The 15,866-nt window shown below is 42.9% G+C and overlaps 1 protein-coding gene across 1 annotated transcript in view; it reads right to left on the bottom strand.

The window, feature by feature from the left end:
- Window positions 1-15,866, bottom strand: part of ryr2a (ryanodine receptor 2a (cardiac)) — a 612,110-nt gene that overhangs the window by 128,354 nt on the left and 467,890 nt on the right. Inside the window, exons 75-78 of the mRNA XM_069936123.1 lie at window positions 12,176-12,272; window positions 5,787-5,893; window positions 3,624-3,675; window positions 2,940-2,993 (exon numbers count right to left, since the gene is read on the bottom strand). Of these exons, the coding sequence (XP_069792224.1) occupies window positions 2,940-2,993; window positions 3,624-3,675; window positions 5,787-5,893; window positions 12,176-12,272 (310 nt within the window). The remainder of the gene's footprint in view (window positions 1-2,939; window positions 2,994-3,623; window positions 3,676-5,786; window positions 5,894-12,175; window positions 12,273-15,866) is intronic.

The following is a 15,866-nucleotide window of genomic DNA, read 5'->3' as shown; positions in this document are numbered from 1 at the left end:
GCATTCCTTTTGTAGTCTTCATGGGTGGATTTTGCATTTCATGGAACCACTCTTCCTTGATGTGTCCTCTATACCCAATACCTCTTATGTCTAATCTCCAGTCAAAGCAGCTCAGAAGTGAACTACCCTCAAAAATTTGATAAGGTGAAGGATAGGTAGATTGTATTGTCTAGTGATCACTTCATGTGCCTCCATGTGATGTAGCTCAATCTCATAACATTATTCTTAAACAGAGAAACTACTATATTAATCTAAATTTAGAAAAAATAAAGTTTCATAATTTCTGTAACAAGTCATTAAATACTATTTTAATTTAACACATTGACTATTTGTGGGCAATTCATGTAATTGTCCTATCCACCTCACTGACAAAAGGCAAAGGAGGAAAAACCCAACACCCAACTCCAACCAACCAATTTTCCCCTGCAACCGCTGCAACCGTGTCTGCCTGTCCCGCATCGGACTTGTCAGCCACAAACGAGCCTGCAGCTGACGTGGACATTTACCCCCTCCATAAATCTTCGTCCACGAAGCCAAGCCAAAGAGAAAAAAAAAAGAATTGCTCCTGTACTGAGTCCACCACTTTAATGGGCATGGAATCACTTATGAAACATTCAATTTCTTACTTTTAGGTAAAGAAGGAAATTATGTAGCATCAAGAACTAGGGTCGCTTGTTTCAAAGCATGAAATCAGTCCTTTAGGCCTGGTAATTTCTTCACTTGCAGGATTATGGATCTTTGGAACTCATTACCCACAAGATCAGTGGAGGTTCATTCATTGATGTCCTTTGATGCTTTTGGAGAGTAAAAGAAATAAGGGGATATAGGGTCAGTCGAGGAAAGGTGCGGTAAAATATCAACCAAAACTTTAATAAATTGCGGAGCACACGACTGCCAAATGACTTCCTCCTACTCCTGTTCGTATACAGACCGCACCAGGCAAGGACAACAGATTTCCTCTCCTGTTGGACATTAGTAAGGCAGAGGACCTTTAAGGCGACCCAGAAGCTTCATGGCGACTGTCACTCAGTTTAGATTTTTTAAAGTAAATTCTCAGTTTTGGTGGAGGAGGTGGTGATGGCAATGACAGGAGGCGCAGTGGTTATTGAAAGAATGTGAGAAGCGGCTATGGTGGTGGAGGCTGGTATAACCAAAGGAAGAACAATAGCTAGTCGGGTGTGTTACAGAACCAGGAAAGTTACCGAGGCCACAGAGACCAGCTATCAAAAGCGGCTGCTTGTGCCACATCCCCATCCTCCTACTGAGGAACGGGCATCTCTTGGAATGGCAGAAAGCCCCTGTGAGTGAATTTGATTTGCTTGTTATGTTTAAATGCTAGAAACCAAGTTTGACACTGTTGTGATTCATCTTGTCACTAACCATGTATTCTGTGAATTTTGAAATCCAAAATGTAGCTATTTATTGGTGACATTTTTGCATATTCTGTACACAGGACAATAAACTAAATTAAATTTAAGTTCTCCAGCTGCCATGGGGTGATTAAAAAAAAAATCTCTGGATCAATGGCCCAGAATTCTGACTGCTAGTCCGGTAATTTAAGCAGCTTTCTACTGTACACAAGAGATATATGAGATCTTATAAGTGGAATTGGGAAATGGAGACAACACAGCATCCCCCATGAGACACTGGACTGCAAAACAATTCAGAGTCCCTGGCAACAATTTGGTTGATTGTGAAACAAACAGCACATATTTTAAAATAGGAGTAGCATACATCATGTCAAATCGGGTACAGAAAGTGAAATACTGCAGGATGAAGAATGAATAGAAGAAAAGTAAAATAAATGAACCGGAAGGAAAAATTAGGAATTTAACATTATTAATCCATTTATTCGATGCCAGAAAGGTTAACCTATAATTTGCAACATTAATAACTGTGACTAGTATGTGACTTGCACGTGTACTGCAATTCCCCGAGGTAGATAATATCTTCACGGACTAAATGCCATGAGGTGGAATCTGAAGTGTGCCTTTGATTTCCACACATGATTTCCCTCAGCTGACCTTGCTGTTTGACCAGCAGATATAGAAAACCACACTGATGGGAAACCAGGGCCATCAGTGATAGAAACTGACACAATTTCATGTAATACTTCATACTTGCAGAGGGAATAGGTTGCATCAATTTGTTTTATGCCCAAACTGTTCATCTTGGTCACTTCAGCTCCTTGTCGATGGACCAATGGATATATTCCACAAAAATTAAAAGTGCTTCTAAGCCATTGTGTAACAGGTGCCTATAACAAAAGCAAAATGTCCACTTAATAAGCTTTGTTCAGATTATACTGAAATGACTGGATTTATAAGTAATTTAAAATAAAAAAAGATATAGTTATCATAATTGGACATGTTAAATAGCTTTGAAATCCACCCATTTTGGTTCAAAAAGGTGCACTGCAAGCTTAAATATAATATATGAAGGACTGGAGTGCAATCACCTAATAGTAATGGAATCCATGCAGATTTCTACTGAATGCACGATTAGATTACACCTTGTCAGTATTTCCGTGATAGATTTGCTCTCTGTTTCTTCAACCAAATCTCGTTAGCACTTATCCTCTACAAGGTACTTTTGAGATTATTAGATTATCTTCAGAAGTAAGTCACAGCGCTAAAGATCCCAGAATCTGCAATGATGTAATCTAACTTGAAGCACAACCTAAGGTATCTTCTTCATAGAGAAGTAATTTAATCCTCAGGGTTTCCTGTTCTGCACGCAGACATATCCCACTACTGATTGTTTATGATCGCTTTGCTGGAATTGAACATCATGTCCAACTTAAAATAAGCAGCCATTTCATAGGAGAAGTCACACAATGTCTAGGGTTCAGCAAAAACGTCTACAAAAGAAAATTAGTCTGGGCATGAAATTGATGACTTGTATATTTCACTGGAGAGGTTCATGAAAGAAAATCTTACTTCAAAGGTTTTGACTTCTTCTTCACCATCTTCGTCTTCTTCCACATGACAACTCTGCAGTCAAAGAACATTGAAATGCCTCACTGAGATGTGATTTAATGTAAAAGATGTGACAACTGCAACAAAAATCCTTAACCCAAATTCAAACATTCCCTGCTCTCAGACATCCAGGCGGCATGGTTAGCCCAATGCCTTTAACAGCACCAACGATTCAGGTTCAAATCCAGCGCTGGCTGTGAGGAGTCGGTACGTTCTCCGCGTGTCTGTGTGAGTTTCCTCTGGGTGCTCCGATTTCCTCCCACCTTTCAAAATGTGTGGGGGGTTGTATGTTAATTGGGTTCATTTGGGCGGAAGAGGTTCATGAGCCCGGAAAGGGCCTGTTACCATGCTGAATGTCTAAATTAAATTAAAATAAATCCCTTGTTTTAAAACTACTTTGCATATCAGACTAACTCATCTCAAGGTTTTGTAATCCCAGCACAAAATCATTTTGTCACAGAATCTTAGATGCATGGATGCAAGAAAAATAGAGGGGTCTGGGTGTGACAGAGGGAAAATCCAATTGCTGTGGGGTAGGTTTACAAAGGTCATCACAGCATCAAGGGCTGAAGGGCTTGTACTGCACTGCAATGTTCTATGAAACTGCAATATACACTCATGGCAATTTTTTATTCAAGTAATTACCTTTGCCATAATGTCTGCATAAGCCATGTAGAGGAAATCCTCTTCCAGGTTACTGAAGAGAAAAGAAAGATTATTTTCAGTGCAATTTCGTGTCATTATTCAAATAATTATTTTTGTGGTGACAGCTGACATTCATCAGAACATGAGGAACGATCTTCAAGAAGGTTCCCAGACAAAAACACAGATAACTTTAAAAGAGCGAAGAATTATCAACAGAAACTCTGTAATTTCTACTTTTGCAATCATATTAATGACCAAGAAGTGTCTATTGCATACGACCAAAAGAGCTCTCAAAAATTATGAAATAAAATATACCTACTGAAACTATATTGAAAGCAGCACACTTAGTCATTTGTAAGAACTGTTTAAAGTAAACATGAAAATGTGCATCTTTTAATAAATGCTTGGAACTGCACCATGCCCAGGTCTAAACAATAAAAGAGTGGTCATGTGGATTATATAACAGGTGCCAATTAAAACAAGTGGAAGCCACCCAGGGGAAATCCCATCACTCTCTAACTGAGAAGTTAGTTGACCAGGATTCACCGAGTCCAAGGTCACTCTGTTCTCTGACCAATTAGCTCTCCCGTTGGTTTGATTTCAACACATTCATGGATGCACAGAAGCAGAGGTGAGAATGTGAGTCTTAAAGTGTTGACCGAAGTCGAGAAGCTGAGAGCATTCCATCGTATATGTTGACGATTCGATTCAACAAGGCTAAAGCTGGTTGTGAAGAAGAACAACAACTCCTTATCTGGAAAAGTCAGTAAGAGACCATTAACCATTCGGTAAGGGGCACGACCCGATGTAATGAATCCTAAGTAACATGTATTTATATGGTAAAAAGGATTGTGAAAGTCTTTTTGAATGTTCTGGAAAGCTGGAAGTTTGTCTGAATAAGTATGCAACTTGTGAGTCACACGGCAGACTCCCTTGTCGTGAGACTAGCTGTGTGTGGCAGTAGCCCTCACTGTAATGGAATTCTCATGCTTTGCAAAGCAATAATAAAAACGGTGAAATTTGTAAGCATATTTGCAATTGTTTATCAAGTAACTTCAGGTCTACTTTCACAGAGGAGGAATGTATTTAACCCACCCCACCTTTACAAATAAATACAGTCAGTCCCACTCCCCTGCTTGATTCCTGCAGCCCCACTTGAACCATACTCATTGGTAGTGAGTTCCAAGGCTCGTATACCCTCATGGATGCATTTGATCTGATCTAAACTTTCAGCAATATTAGGCATTAATACTCTGCTCCAAGGAGAGCAGCTAAACACCCTCATCTCTGAAACCATCTTGGCACATTTCTTTTGCACCATTTCAGGGACAGTGACATCCTTCTTAAAGCGTGGTGACTAGAAAAACCACAATATTGTAGCTATGGCCTAACGAAAGCTTTTAAAGATTTGGTATAACTTCCTGACTTATATACTCTCACTACGAATTTTCATTACATTCAGTCCTTCTTGATTTAGTTTGTATTTGTTTATTTTTCCCCACAATAGCATCCTTCCAACCTCTATAACTATGAGGTTGGAATAGGTCCTTCAGAGCAATTTGTCCATCCCAAGCAGAATGGCATTCTGGGTTAGTTCCAATTTCTTACATTTAATTCATATGCTTTCAAGCCATTCCAATCCATAAATCTGTCCAAATGTCTTCTGAACATTGTTATTCTGCCTACTTCTCCAGTTTCTTATTGTAATTTGTCTTGGATACAAACAACACTGAGTAAAAGAAAAGATATGAAATCTTTCCCCTCTCACCTTAAACCTGTACCCTTTACCCTGGGAACTCATTGAAGGGAATAAAGGTCGAACCTATCGAACCTCCCCCTTTATCTCAAACCCGCTATTCCCAGCAACATCCTGGTGTGAATCTTGTCTGCACCATTTCCAATTTATTGTTGTCCTTCCTAGAGCCGGGCAACCAGAATTGCCTTTTCCTACCCTGTCATTTAATATGGCCTTTCAACTTCATCATAGTCCATCCCTTTAATCCTCTCCTTGCTCCCCTCAACAAATAAAACCAATTACATCTCTGATCAAAGGTCAATGACATGAAGGAATTCTCCTCCTCTCTTCATAGTTGTGCCCTGACTAGCTTTTTCATTCCAGCTGCATTTGTTTCAAAGCTGATTGAGGCATTTTCATGAGCATACCATTTCTCCGTCAGAGCTGTTCGACTGAAAAGCAGAATGAGCTGGTGAAGTGGGTCGAGTTGTTTGGTTCCCTCCTCTTCTTCCACTGCTTTCTCTCCCCCTGGTTTCTGAAGAAATCAACAGATTCGTTTATAACTAGAATTCTATATAAAAATAAAATGAGGCCCTACCAACCCAAAAGATCTGAGTGAATTTCTAATCAAAATGCTAAAATTAACAATTGGACTTTGAGTGAAAATATGCCACTGTACAAAATGTTAATTATTCTGAATATCATTCTCTTTTAACCAGAAATGTATAACTAATCTCTGATAGAACAGATTGTTTCTGGATCTCAAACAAACATAAGAGGGTGGAAAGGAGATTCACAAGGTGGTAAACTGGATTGGAAAAGAAGTCTGATGAGGTAATGTTAGCAGAGCTGGGACTTTTCTCTTTGGAACATAAAAGGATGAGAGGCTTAATAGACGTCTATGAGAGGCATAGATAGGGTGGACAACCAGCACCTGTTTCCCAAGGCAGGAATAGCAAACTCCAGAGGACATATGTAAAAAGTGAAGGGAGGGAAGTTTAGGGGAGACATCAGGGGTAATTTTTTTTTAACGCAGAGAATTGTGGGTGCCTGGAATGCCTTGCTGGGGTTGGTAGTAGAGGCTGAAACATTAGGGGCATTTAAGAGAACCTTAGGCAAGCATATGGATAGAAGAAAAATAGAGGGTTTACAGGATAGGGAGGGAGTTTAGTACTTTATTTTGAGGAATATATGGGTCAGAACAACATTGAGGGCCAAAGGGCCCATATTGTGCTGTAGAGTTCTATAACAAACTGCAGCTCAAAAGAAAATGGTCTCAAGGACCAGAAGAAACTGCAGAGTGGTAAACACTGTGGTGATATGTAATTACCAGGGGTCATCCCGGTGACCTTGTATATAAAGCAGTCCAGAGCTATAGTCTAGCCTTCCAGGTTCATCTTGCAGAGAGACAAGACCTTTTAGTGTACATATTAGTTTATTAAAGTTGTCTTATACTCGCACTGCTGGTGTGCTTATTGCCAGTACAATTTAATAAACTAATATCATAGCTACTAGGATGGAAGCTGCTTCTGCTCCACTGCACATTCCCAACCACCTGGAGACTCTTCCTGAGGAATGGAATCTGGGGATGACCAGCATGCACGTGCATCCAAGGACAGAAACGGTGAGGGACTGCTGTATGGAATTGTGGTGGAATGCGGGGAAGACCGCAGAAGTACGATAGGGCGGGTAAGAAACGGCCAAGACCTCTGCCTCCCTGTGGGTTCACCAGTACAGCACGGGTGGAAGCATCTCCACATGTTGTGCTTCCGATCACCACATATATGCAGAATTCCCGACCACTCCAGAGCAAGGGAAAGCAGACACCGCTACCGTAATTCCCCCAGCAGCAGTTTCCCCAGTACCACAGAGACCTGACGCTACCGCTGGGATCTGTCCTAAGCCCGCTGCAAACGTCCCAAAGCCAGAGACTCACCCAACAGCCCCAAGCACCCAGGTAACTCCTCCAGCAGACACAAGCCCCACAGAGGCTCTACCAGCAGCTCCCAGTACCTCAGGGTCCACCCTTACTACACCTAAGGGACCAGAGACTTTGGCTTAGCCAGGTGCTGCGACCAGACAGGCTGGAGCTCAACCCCAGAAATCCCGGAGCCGGCACGCACTTCAGCCACTGGCAGAGATGCTTTCTGAATTACGTGGAGGGTGCTGAGGCATTAAATAAAGAGCTATTGATGCTGCTGTTACCGCAGCTGGGAGACACCCTTACTCCCTTATACAAGACGCCAGGTCCTACCAAGAGGCAATGAGCACTTTACAGAGGCATTACAGTAAGGGGCATAGTGAACTCCACTCCCGGTACAGGGTCATGACCAGGTCACAACAAGTAGGGGAGTCTGCCAGAGACTTTATACTCTCTCTGAAAGACCTGGCGAGAGGCTGCAACTTTAAAGCAGTATCAGATCTGAAGTATGCGGAGGACCTTATTAGGGACAGAATTGTTGTGGGCATATGGTCCACTGAGACGAGACATCGATTGCTGGAGAAAGGAATGGTGGGGCTAGTTGAGGCAGAGACTATTGCAGAAGATTTAGAAAGCACCAGGAAAGAATTGGAGGAGTACTCACAGGACCCTGGGGCTGGGTCAAACATAACACTGCTGGACTCTCTAGCCCCACGAAAAGAAAAGTATGCTGCCTCACAGGAATTCACAATAGCAGCACACCTTGAGGGTCCCAAGTGCTTTTCCTGTGGACAAGGAAAGCACCCCACAGCCCTCTGCCCTGCCAGAGAAAATGTTTGTTCCAACTGTGGAAAACGTGGGCATTATGCAAAAGTCTGCAGAAGCCCCAAGGCCACAGCCAAGGCCCATTCTCATGCTAATGGGAGGTGGGAAAGCTCTTCTTTCTTCACAGACAAACAGAAGAAGAAGAAGAAGAAGAATGCCATGTGCAGCCGGCTATCTTGGACAAATGCTACAGACCAGAGGACACATTCTTCGAGAGATGAATATGACACCGAGTACTATCGGATGGAAGGACAAGAAGGACACGCCAGACTTGCTTCCCTACGCATGAATCAGGCGAGTCCACACAATTTATCTGATGCCACTGTGTGCATTAAAATTAATGATGTGAGGGTAAATTGCTTAATAGATAGTGGAAACACTGAAAGTTTTATTGACCAAGGGTTAGTCAACCATCTTGCCCTCCTCACACGCCCGAGTGAGCACTAGATCCTGTTAGCAGCCAGCAGCCTTACGGCTGAGGTAGAACAGTTTTGCAGGGTTACTCTAGAAATCCAGGGCACAAAATACGAAGGGTTCAAATTACTAGTACTCCCTCACCTCTGTGCCCCAGTACTATTGGGGTTTGTTGGAACCAAGGGGTTAAGAAATCATAGAAAATATGCCTATGTACTATTCATTATGTATTCATTAATTCTGTACTATGTAACAATTTACTATTTACTTCAATTATACTGTTTAAGGGAAATAAGAATGCAATTAAGTAACAGCCACAGTAAATGTAGCAAAGTTGACTGAGTATAATATGTGCAGAATTTGCTGTCTCCAAACACAAAAGAGAGAAAATGTATGAACCAATCTAGGAGGAATGCTAAGACATGAGGAGGTGTTGAGTAGAACAGAAGACTATGGCCAAACGAGAACAAAGAGTACCATGACTGAGAATGTCGGAGACAAAGAAAATGTATAAACCAATTCAGTAGGAAGGTTAAGGCATAAGGAGGTGTTGAGTAGAACAGAAGGCTATGGCCAGATGAGTACAAAGAAATAATTAGAAATATATGGGGTAAGAATTGATTTCTGATCAAGACAACAGGATGTTCTGGCCTTGAGGATTAAGATGGAAGGTCTACACCCAGATAACTGCAGAGCAGGAAATTGCTTGAGATAAATCTTATGCAAGGAATCTAGCAAAGAAAGCCAACTCTTGTTCAGTGTAATAATGTTGATCTATATAAACCATCGCCTTCCCAAGATCGTGTTATATGGCGAGCTCTCCACTGGCCACCGTGACAGAGGTGCACCAAAGAAGAGGTACAAGGACTGCCTAAAGAAATCTCTTGGTGCCTGCCACATTGACCACAGCCAGTGGGCTGATATCGCCTCAAACCGTGCATCACAGTTCGGCGGGCAGCAACCTCCTTTGAAGAAGACCGCAGAGCCCACCTCACTGACAAAAGACAAAGGAGGAAAAACCCAACACCCAACCCCAACCAACCAATTTTCCCCTGCAACCGCTGCAACCGTGTCTGCCTGTCCCGCATCGGACTTGTCAGCCAGAAACGAGCCTGCAGCTGACGTGGACATTACTCCTCCATAAATCTTCGTCCACGAAGCCAAGCCAAAGAAATAAGACCTCCCATCTTAATCCTCAAGGCCAGAACATCCTGTTGTCTTGATCAGAAATCATTTCCCAGTTCCAGAGCTTGCACAATGAGCTGGGCCACTCGGGGGTCGCCAGACTGTTTCACTTCATTAAAATCCAAAACCTCCCATTTTCGGTAGAGGAAGTGAGGTCAGTGAACAAGAGCTGCCCCATCTGTGTGGAATGCCAACCACAATTTTACCGGCCAGACAAAGCCACCCTGATAAAAGCTACCAAACCTTTTGAGCGCCTCAGCCTCGATTTTAAAGGCCCTCTCCCATCCAATAATAGAAATGTCTATTTCCTAAACGTAATAGATGAATATTCCCGTTTCCCCTTCGCAATCCTGTGTTCTGATGTATCAGCAGCCACTGTTATAAAATGTCTCCAACCCATCTTCAGCATATTTGGGTTCCCGAACTACATACACACAGACAGGGGGCTTCCTTCATGAGCGCAGAAGTACAGCAGTACCTGCACGAGAGAGGGATTGCTTCCAGCGCACTACAAATTACAATCCCAGGGGGAATGGACAAGTCGAAAGGGAAAATGCCACTATCTGGAAAACGGTCCTCTTGACTTTAAAAGCAAAAGACCTGCCTGTTACTAGATGGCAAGAAGTGTTGCCAGAAGCCCTACACTCTATACGTTCTTTGTTGTGTACTGCCACTAACATGACCCCACACGACCGTATCTTTTCTTTCACAAGGAAAGCCACGACGGGCTCAGTGCTGCCTAAATGGATGATGACACCGGGACCTGTTCTCCTCTGGAAGCACTGCAGACCCCACAAAGCGGACCCGCTGGTGGATCAAGTGGAGTTGAGGCACGTGAACCTCAGTATGCCTTCACCACATTCCCAGATGGAAGAGAAGACTCGGTGGCCACCAGGGATCTCGTGCCGGCTGGATGTGTGAACAACACGGAGGAAACACAGATGTCTGCGGATCAACAAGGAGCGCAGCAGCAATCACTAGAACAGTCGTCCATCGAGTCACCCCAGAGAACTATACCACCCAGGGTATATCAGGACCCTGGGTAAGCCCGCCCCATAAATATCACCACCCTAGACTTGATGGCAGGTCCTAATCCCATACAAGAGGATCCCCAGCCCACATGGCCACATGGCCATCTAGTACTTCCCACTCCCACACCTCCACCAAGAAAGGCCGAAAGGCAGACAGCACTCCCCACCCCTATACCACTACTGAGGAGGTCCAGAAGGCAACGGAAGCCACAAAAAATTTTGGACTTATGAACTTACAAACAAGGGAAGGAGGACGGGTGGGGAATAACAAATTTTTTAAGTGGAGTGAATGTGGTGATATGTAATTATACCACTAGGTCACCAGGGGTCACCACGGTGACCTTGTATACAAAGCAGTCCAGAGCTACAGACTAGCCTTCCAGGTTCATCTTGCAGAGACAAGACCTCTTAGTGTACATATTAGTTTATTAAAACTGTCTTATACTTGCACTGCCTGTGTGGTTATTGTCAGTACAAACACCACTCAGTGCATCACACAACCACCCCCCCTCCCCCCTCCACTCCATCAACTACATCTACACTTTGTACTGCCTTGAAAAAGCAGCCAATATGTTAAAAAATTCATCTCACCTCAGCCACACTCTCTTCTCCCTCCTCCCTTCGGGAAGAAGGTTCACAAGTGTGAGATCATGCACCATCAGATTCAAGGTCACCTTCATTCTCATTGTTATCAGACCCCTGAACGAACATCATACTGATCAAGTCATCTTGCCCTTGCTCTGCGCTAACTGTAAATTTGCACTCCGTACTGTTTTTATTGCTAAATTATGCATGGGTTGTCAAACTGAATGGCTGGCAAAGTGAACTTTCTCACTGTACCTCAGTACACATGACAATAAATTTGCACTTAATCCATATCCTTTAAAATGTCATTTTTACATACCCATTCTCTTTCTCATAAATATTGAGATATACTGGAATATGCTATTGCAATTAGTGACCAATTTGCTCATATGATTAACTTATTTGCAGATTCCAAAACACCAAGTACATTATGTTTGTGACCTTTCATGGCCTTCTTATATTGCAATATAAACCTCTATCAATGTTATTAAATAAAAATGTTCTCATCTGACATCATTGTGGAATATTCACAGTGACATAAACACATTTTCCTGAAATTCCATGGATTACCAGTTGAGAAATCTTACCTATTTTAAACTAAAATTCATAAATATCTTAAACTATAATCACATAGAAATACATTTATATTAAGTTTCAACAGCTTTTCTGAAGTAATTTCCTCCAGGGTTAACATGCAACGTGTGCACGCCCATCAGAAAAACATGTTGGCAGAGTTCACTGTGGTCAATTAAATGGCGCTGGAAAGTAAACGTGTTGACAGCTTTATTTTTCTATCACCTCACTATATTCCATGCAAATTCTGCTCCACAGGGACCAACAGAAAAGTGCTACTCACGGCAATATCTTCGATGAGCTTATCTTCGAAATAATGTTCCTCAGTCTCAATCCAGGATTTCTCATAGCCTTGGAGGAAGAGGTTGACAGCTCGGTGCCTGAAGAGGAATAATTCAGTGAGACAGTTTACTTTGCTTCATGCATCAGGAATGGACATAATTGTATTTTACATTAAACTGATTAAAGAAATGAATGTTGCTATTTAAAGCCCACTTTGTAGCGCTTCTCTGTCAGTTCATACCATTTTAGTAGCAAGGGTGGATCAATTCCTACCCCAAGCTAATGTTTTCATCTGCCTCAATCTGATTAGTCTTTTTTAATAAAAGAGATAAAACATAAATTGGTTATTAATCTCACTTCTAAATGTATGCTCTTGAATGAAAGTGCTTTTGTAATTGCACAATTTTTTCTTTTGTGATTGTAATATACAAGTCAAATATGACATCACCCTGTGTAAGAAATCTTGAACACAGATACAGTAAGACCCCCAGTATCTGGCACAACTGGGGATTGTTAGACACCGGATAAGTGAATTTTCCAGTTGCTTGAGAGTTACTCTTACAATGCCTGACTCATGCACCTGCATTTAGAATAAACAGTTTAAAAAACAAAAATACAATACTGTACTTACACTGAACAATCTTTACTTGGATGAATATATAAACTTTAAAGTATTTTTCATTATTTACAGTCACATTTTTCGAAAACATTTAAACGGCGCTGCATCTGCAGGTTCCTCCCCCTCCATGGAGCCACCCGAAAGATGAACAGTAACATTATCGATAATTAACCCTCCCTCTCCCAACTTTACAGATAAGGCAGGATAAGGTGACACTTTATGAGAGTTACCCTGACGGTGATCAGCATCAACCACCTCTTCACCCTGGGAGATGCTGTTTCACAAAACTTTATTCAAACAGCTGGTACGAGCAAAGCATAACCAAGGCCCTCCGCTGGCTGAATGTTTATTAAGTTTATTAAGTATAAACTAAAGGTTTATGTGTTACTTCAGAGAACATTTAATTTTACAACTTTAAACTTGGGTATTTTTTACTTATTATTTTATTTTCATTTATTTTAATTTTTAAAATTTATTTTCCTTGATTTTTTTTGCTGGTTGGTTAATTTTCGGAAAACATGGATTTTTCTGTATTTTGTATGTGCTGTACAACACAGAATGAGAATACCTGAAATGGCATTGGACCATATGTTTTTTTTTTTCCCATGCTGCCTCCAGTAAGGCATTTGACAAGGTCCCATATGATTGGCTGTTCCAGAAGTTTAAAGCATATGGGATCAATGGTGAGTTGGCTAATTGGATCAAAATTTGGTTTTGTGATGGGAGATAGAAGGTGCTTTTCTGATTGTAAATCTGTGATCAGTGGTGTGCTACAGGGTTCAGTGTGGAGACCCTTGTTGTTTGCAATATAAGACTTGTGGTTCAATGATCGGTAAATTTGTGGGTGACATAAAAGTCTGGTGGTATTGTGGATAGTGAGAAAGGTTGAGTAAGGCACAGCAGATTATAAATGGGAAGGAAGGCTGAGCAGAACAATGGAAAGTGGAATTTAATCTGTACAAGTATGAAGTGATGCATTTCAGGACATCCACAGTAAACAACAGGGCATGAAAGAATGCGAATGAACTGAGCAACCTTGGAGTTCAAGCCCAAAGTTGGACAAGGTGGTGAATAGGGCATATAGCATGTTTGCCTTCACAGTTCAAGACATAAAAGTTAGGATATAATAAAGCAATTTTAAAAAAAGACAATTTCATTTCTGTGCATGGGGAATAAATTAGCCTTAATATATGCAAAATCTTCTCATAAATTCTAGAGTGCAGAGGAGATTGACAAGAACGCTGCCTGGATTGGAGAACATGCTTTATGAGGATAGGTTGGGTGAACTTGGTCTTTTCTCCATGGAGTGCTGGAGAATGCCCGGACCGGGGCCGGGGCCACCACTGCTTTCCCTGTGCCCGGACCGGGGCCGCCACCTCCTTCTTTCTGCCTGGACTGGGGCCTCCGACTGCTTCGCTCTGCCAAAGCAGGGGCCACCGCCTCCCACTCGCTTCTGCCCGGACCGGGGCATCCACTTGCCTCACTCGACCGAGGCCGGGGCCGCCACCTCCCCTTCGCTTTTGCCCGGATCGGAGCCACCGCCGACTACCCTCTGCCTGCCTACCCGCCTACCCTCTTTTCTCCATGGAGTGCTGGAGAATGCCCGGACCGGGGCCGGGGCCGCCGCTGCTTTCCCTCACAAAGATTAGCGTGTACAGAGCAGTTGTCATACCCACACTCTTGTTCGGCTCCGAATCATGGGTCCTCTTCCGGCATCACCTACGGCTTCTAGAACGCTTTCACCAGCGTTGTCTCCGCTCCATCCTCAACATTCATTGGAGAGACATCATCCCTAACATCGAAGTACTCGAGATAGCAGAGGTCGACAGCATCAAATCCACGCTGCTGAAGATGCAACTGCGCTGGGTAGGTCACGTCTCCAGAATGGAGGACCATCGCCTTCCCAAGATCGTGTTATATGGCGAGCTCTCCACTGGCCACCGAGACAGAGGTGCACCAAAGAAGAGGTACAAGGACTGCCTAAAGAAATCTCTTGGTGCCTGCCACATTGACCACCGCCAGTGGGCTGATAACGCCTCAAACCGTGCATCTTGGCGCCTCACAGTTTGGCGGGCAGCAACCTCCTTTGAAGAAGACCGCAGAGCCCACCTCACTGATAAAAGGCAAAGGAGGAAAAACCCAACACCCAACCCCAACCAACCAATTTTCCCTTGCAACCGCTGCAATCGTGTCTGCCTGTGAGGTTTTTCAGTTGGTTGTTTTTCCAGACTCTTTTGTGTAGTCTTCCAAAGGCGATATTTGCCTTGGCGAGTCTGTTGTCTATCTCATTGTTGATCCTTGCATCTGATGAAATGGTGCAGCCGAGATAGGTAAACTGGTTGCCCGATGGAGATGTGGGGGGGCTGGTAGTCATGGTGGGGAGCTGGCTGATGGAGGACCTATATGCAAAATCTTCTCATAAATTGTAGAGTGCAGAGGAGATTGACAAGAATGCTGCCTGGATTGGAGAGCATGCTTTATGAGGATAGGTTGGGTGAACTTGGTCTTTCCTCCATGGAGTGATAGAGAATGGGAGTGACCTGATAGAGGGGTACAAAAATGATGAGAGGCCTTGATCAGGTGGATTTTAAAAAAACAAGAGCACATAGATTTAAGGTTGAAAGAGTTTAAAAAGGAGTTTGTGAGGAAAGTATTCCATGCTGTGGCATTTCTCATCAGTTTCCCAGGATGAAATGCTCCACTGTATTTGGAAAGGGACAGGAACTCTCAACTTGAGCAAAGGTAACTGCTTTCTCCCAGGGATGAAATGGCTAACACATGGTGCATAGTTTGAAGGTGCTTGGGACTAATTACTGGGAGGATGTAAGAGATAGGTTTTTCACACAGAGAGTGCTGGGTGCATGGAATGTACTGCCAGCTACAGTGAATTTTTTTAGACCTACAGCACGGTTACAGGCCATTTCGGTCCACGAGTCCGTGCTGCCCAATTTACACCCAATTAACCTACAGCCTGAATGGTGGGAGGAAACCAGAGCTCCCAGGGAAAATCCATGCAGACACGGGGAGAACGTACAAACTCATTACAGAATGAGTGGGGTTCGAACCCTCGCCC

This window comes from Narcine bancroftii, chromosome 4, assembly GCF_036971445.1.
Source record: "Narcine bancroftii isolate sNarBan1 chromosome 4, sNarBan1.hap1, whole genome shotgun sequence".
Lineage (NCBI taxonomy): Eukaryota > Metazoa > Chordata > Chondrichthyes > Torpediniformes > Narcinidae > Narcine > Narcine bancroftii.
This window is presented reverse-complemented; position numbering and strand designations above follow the sequence as displayed.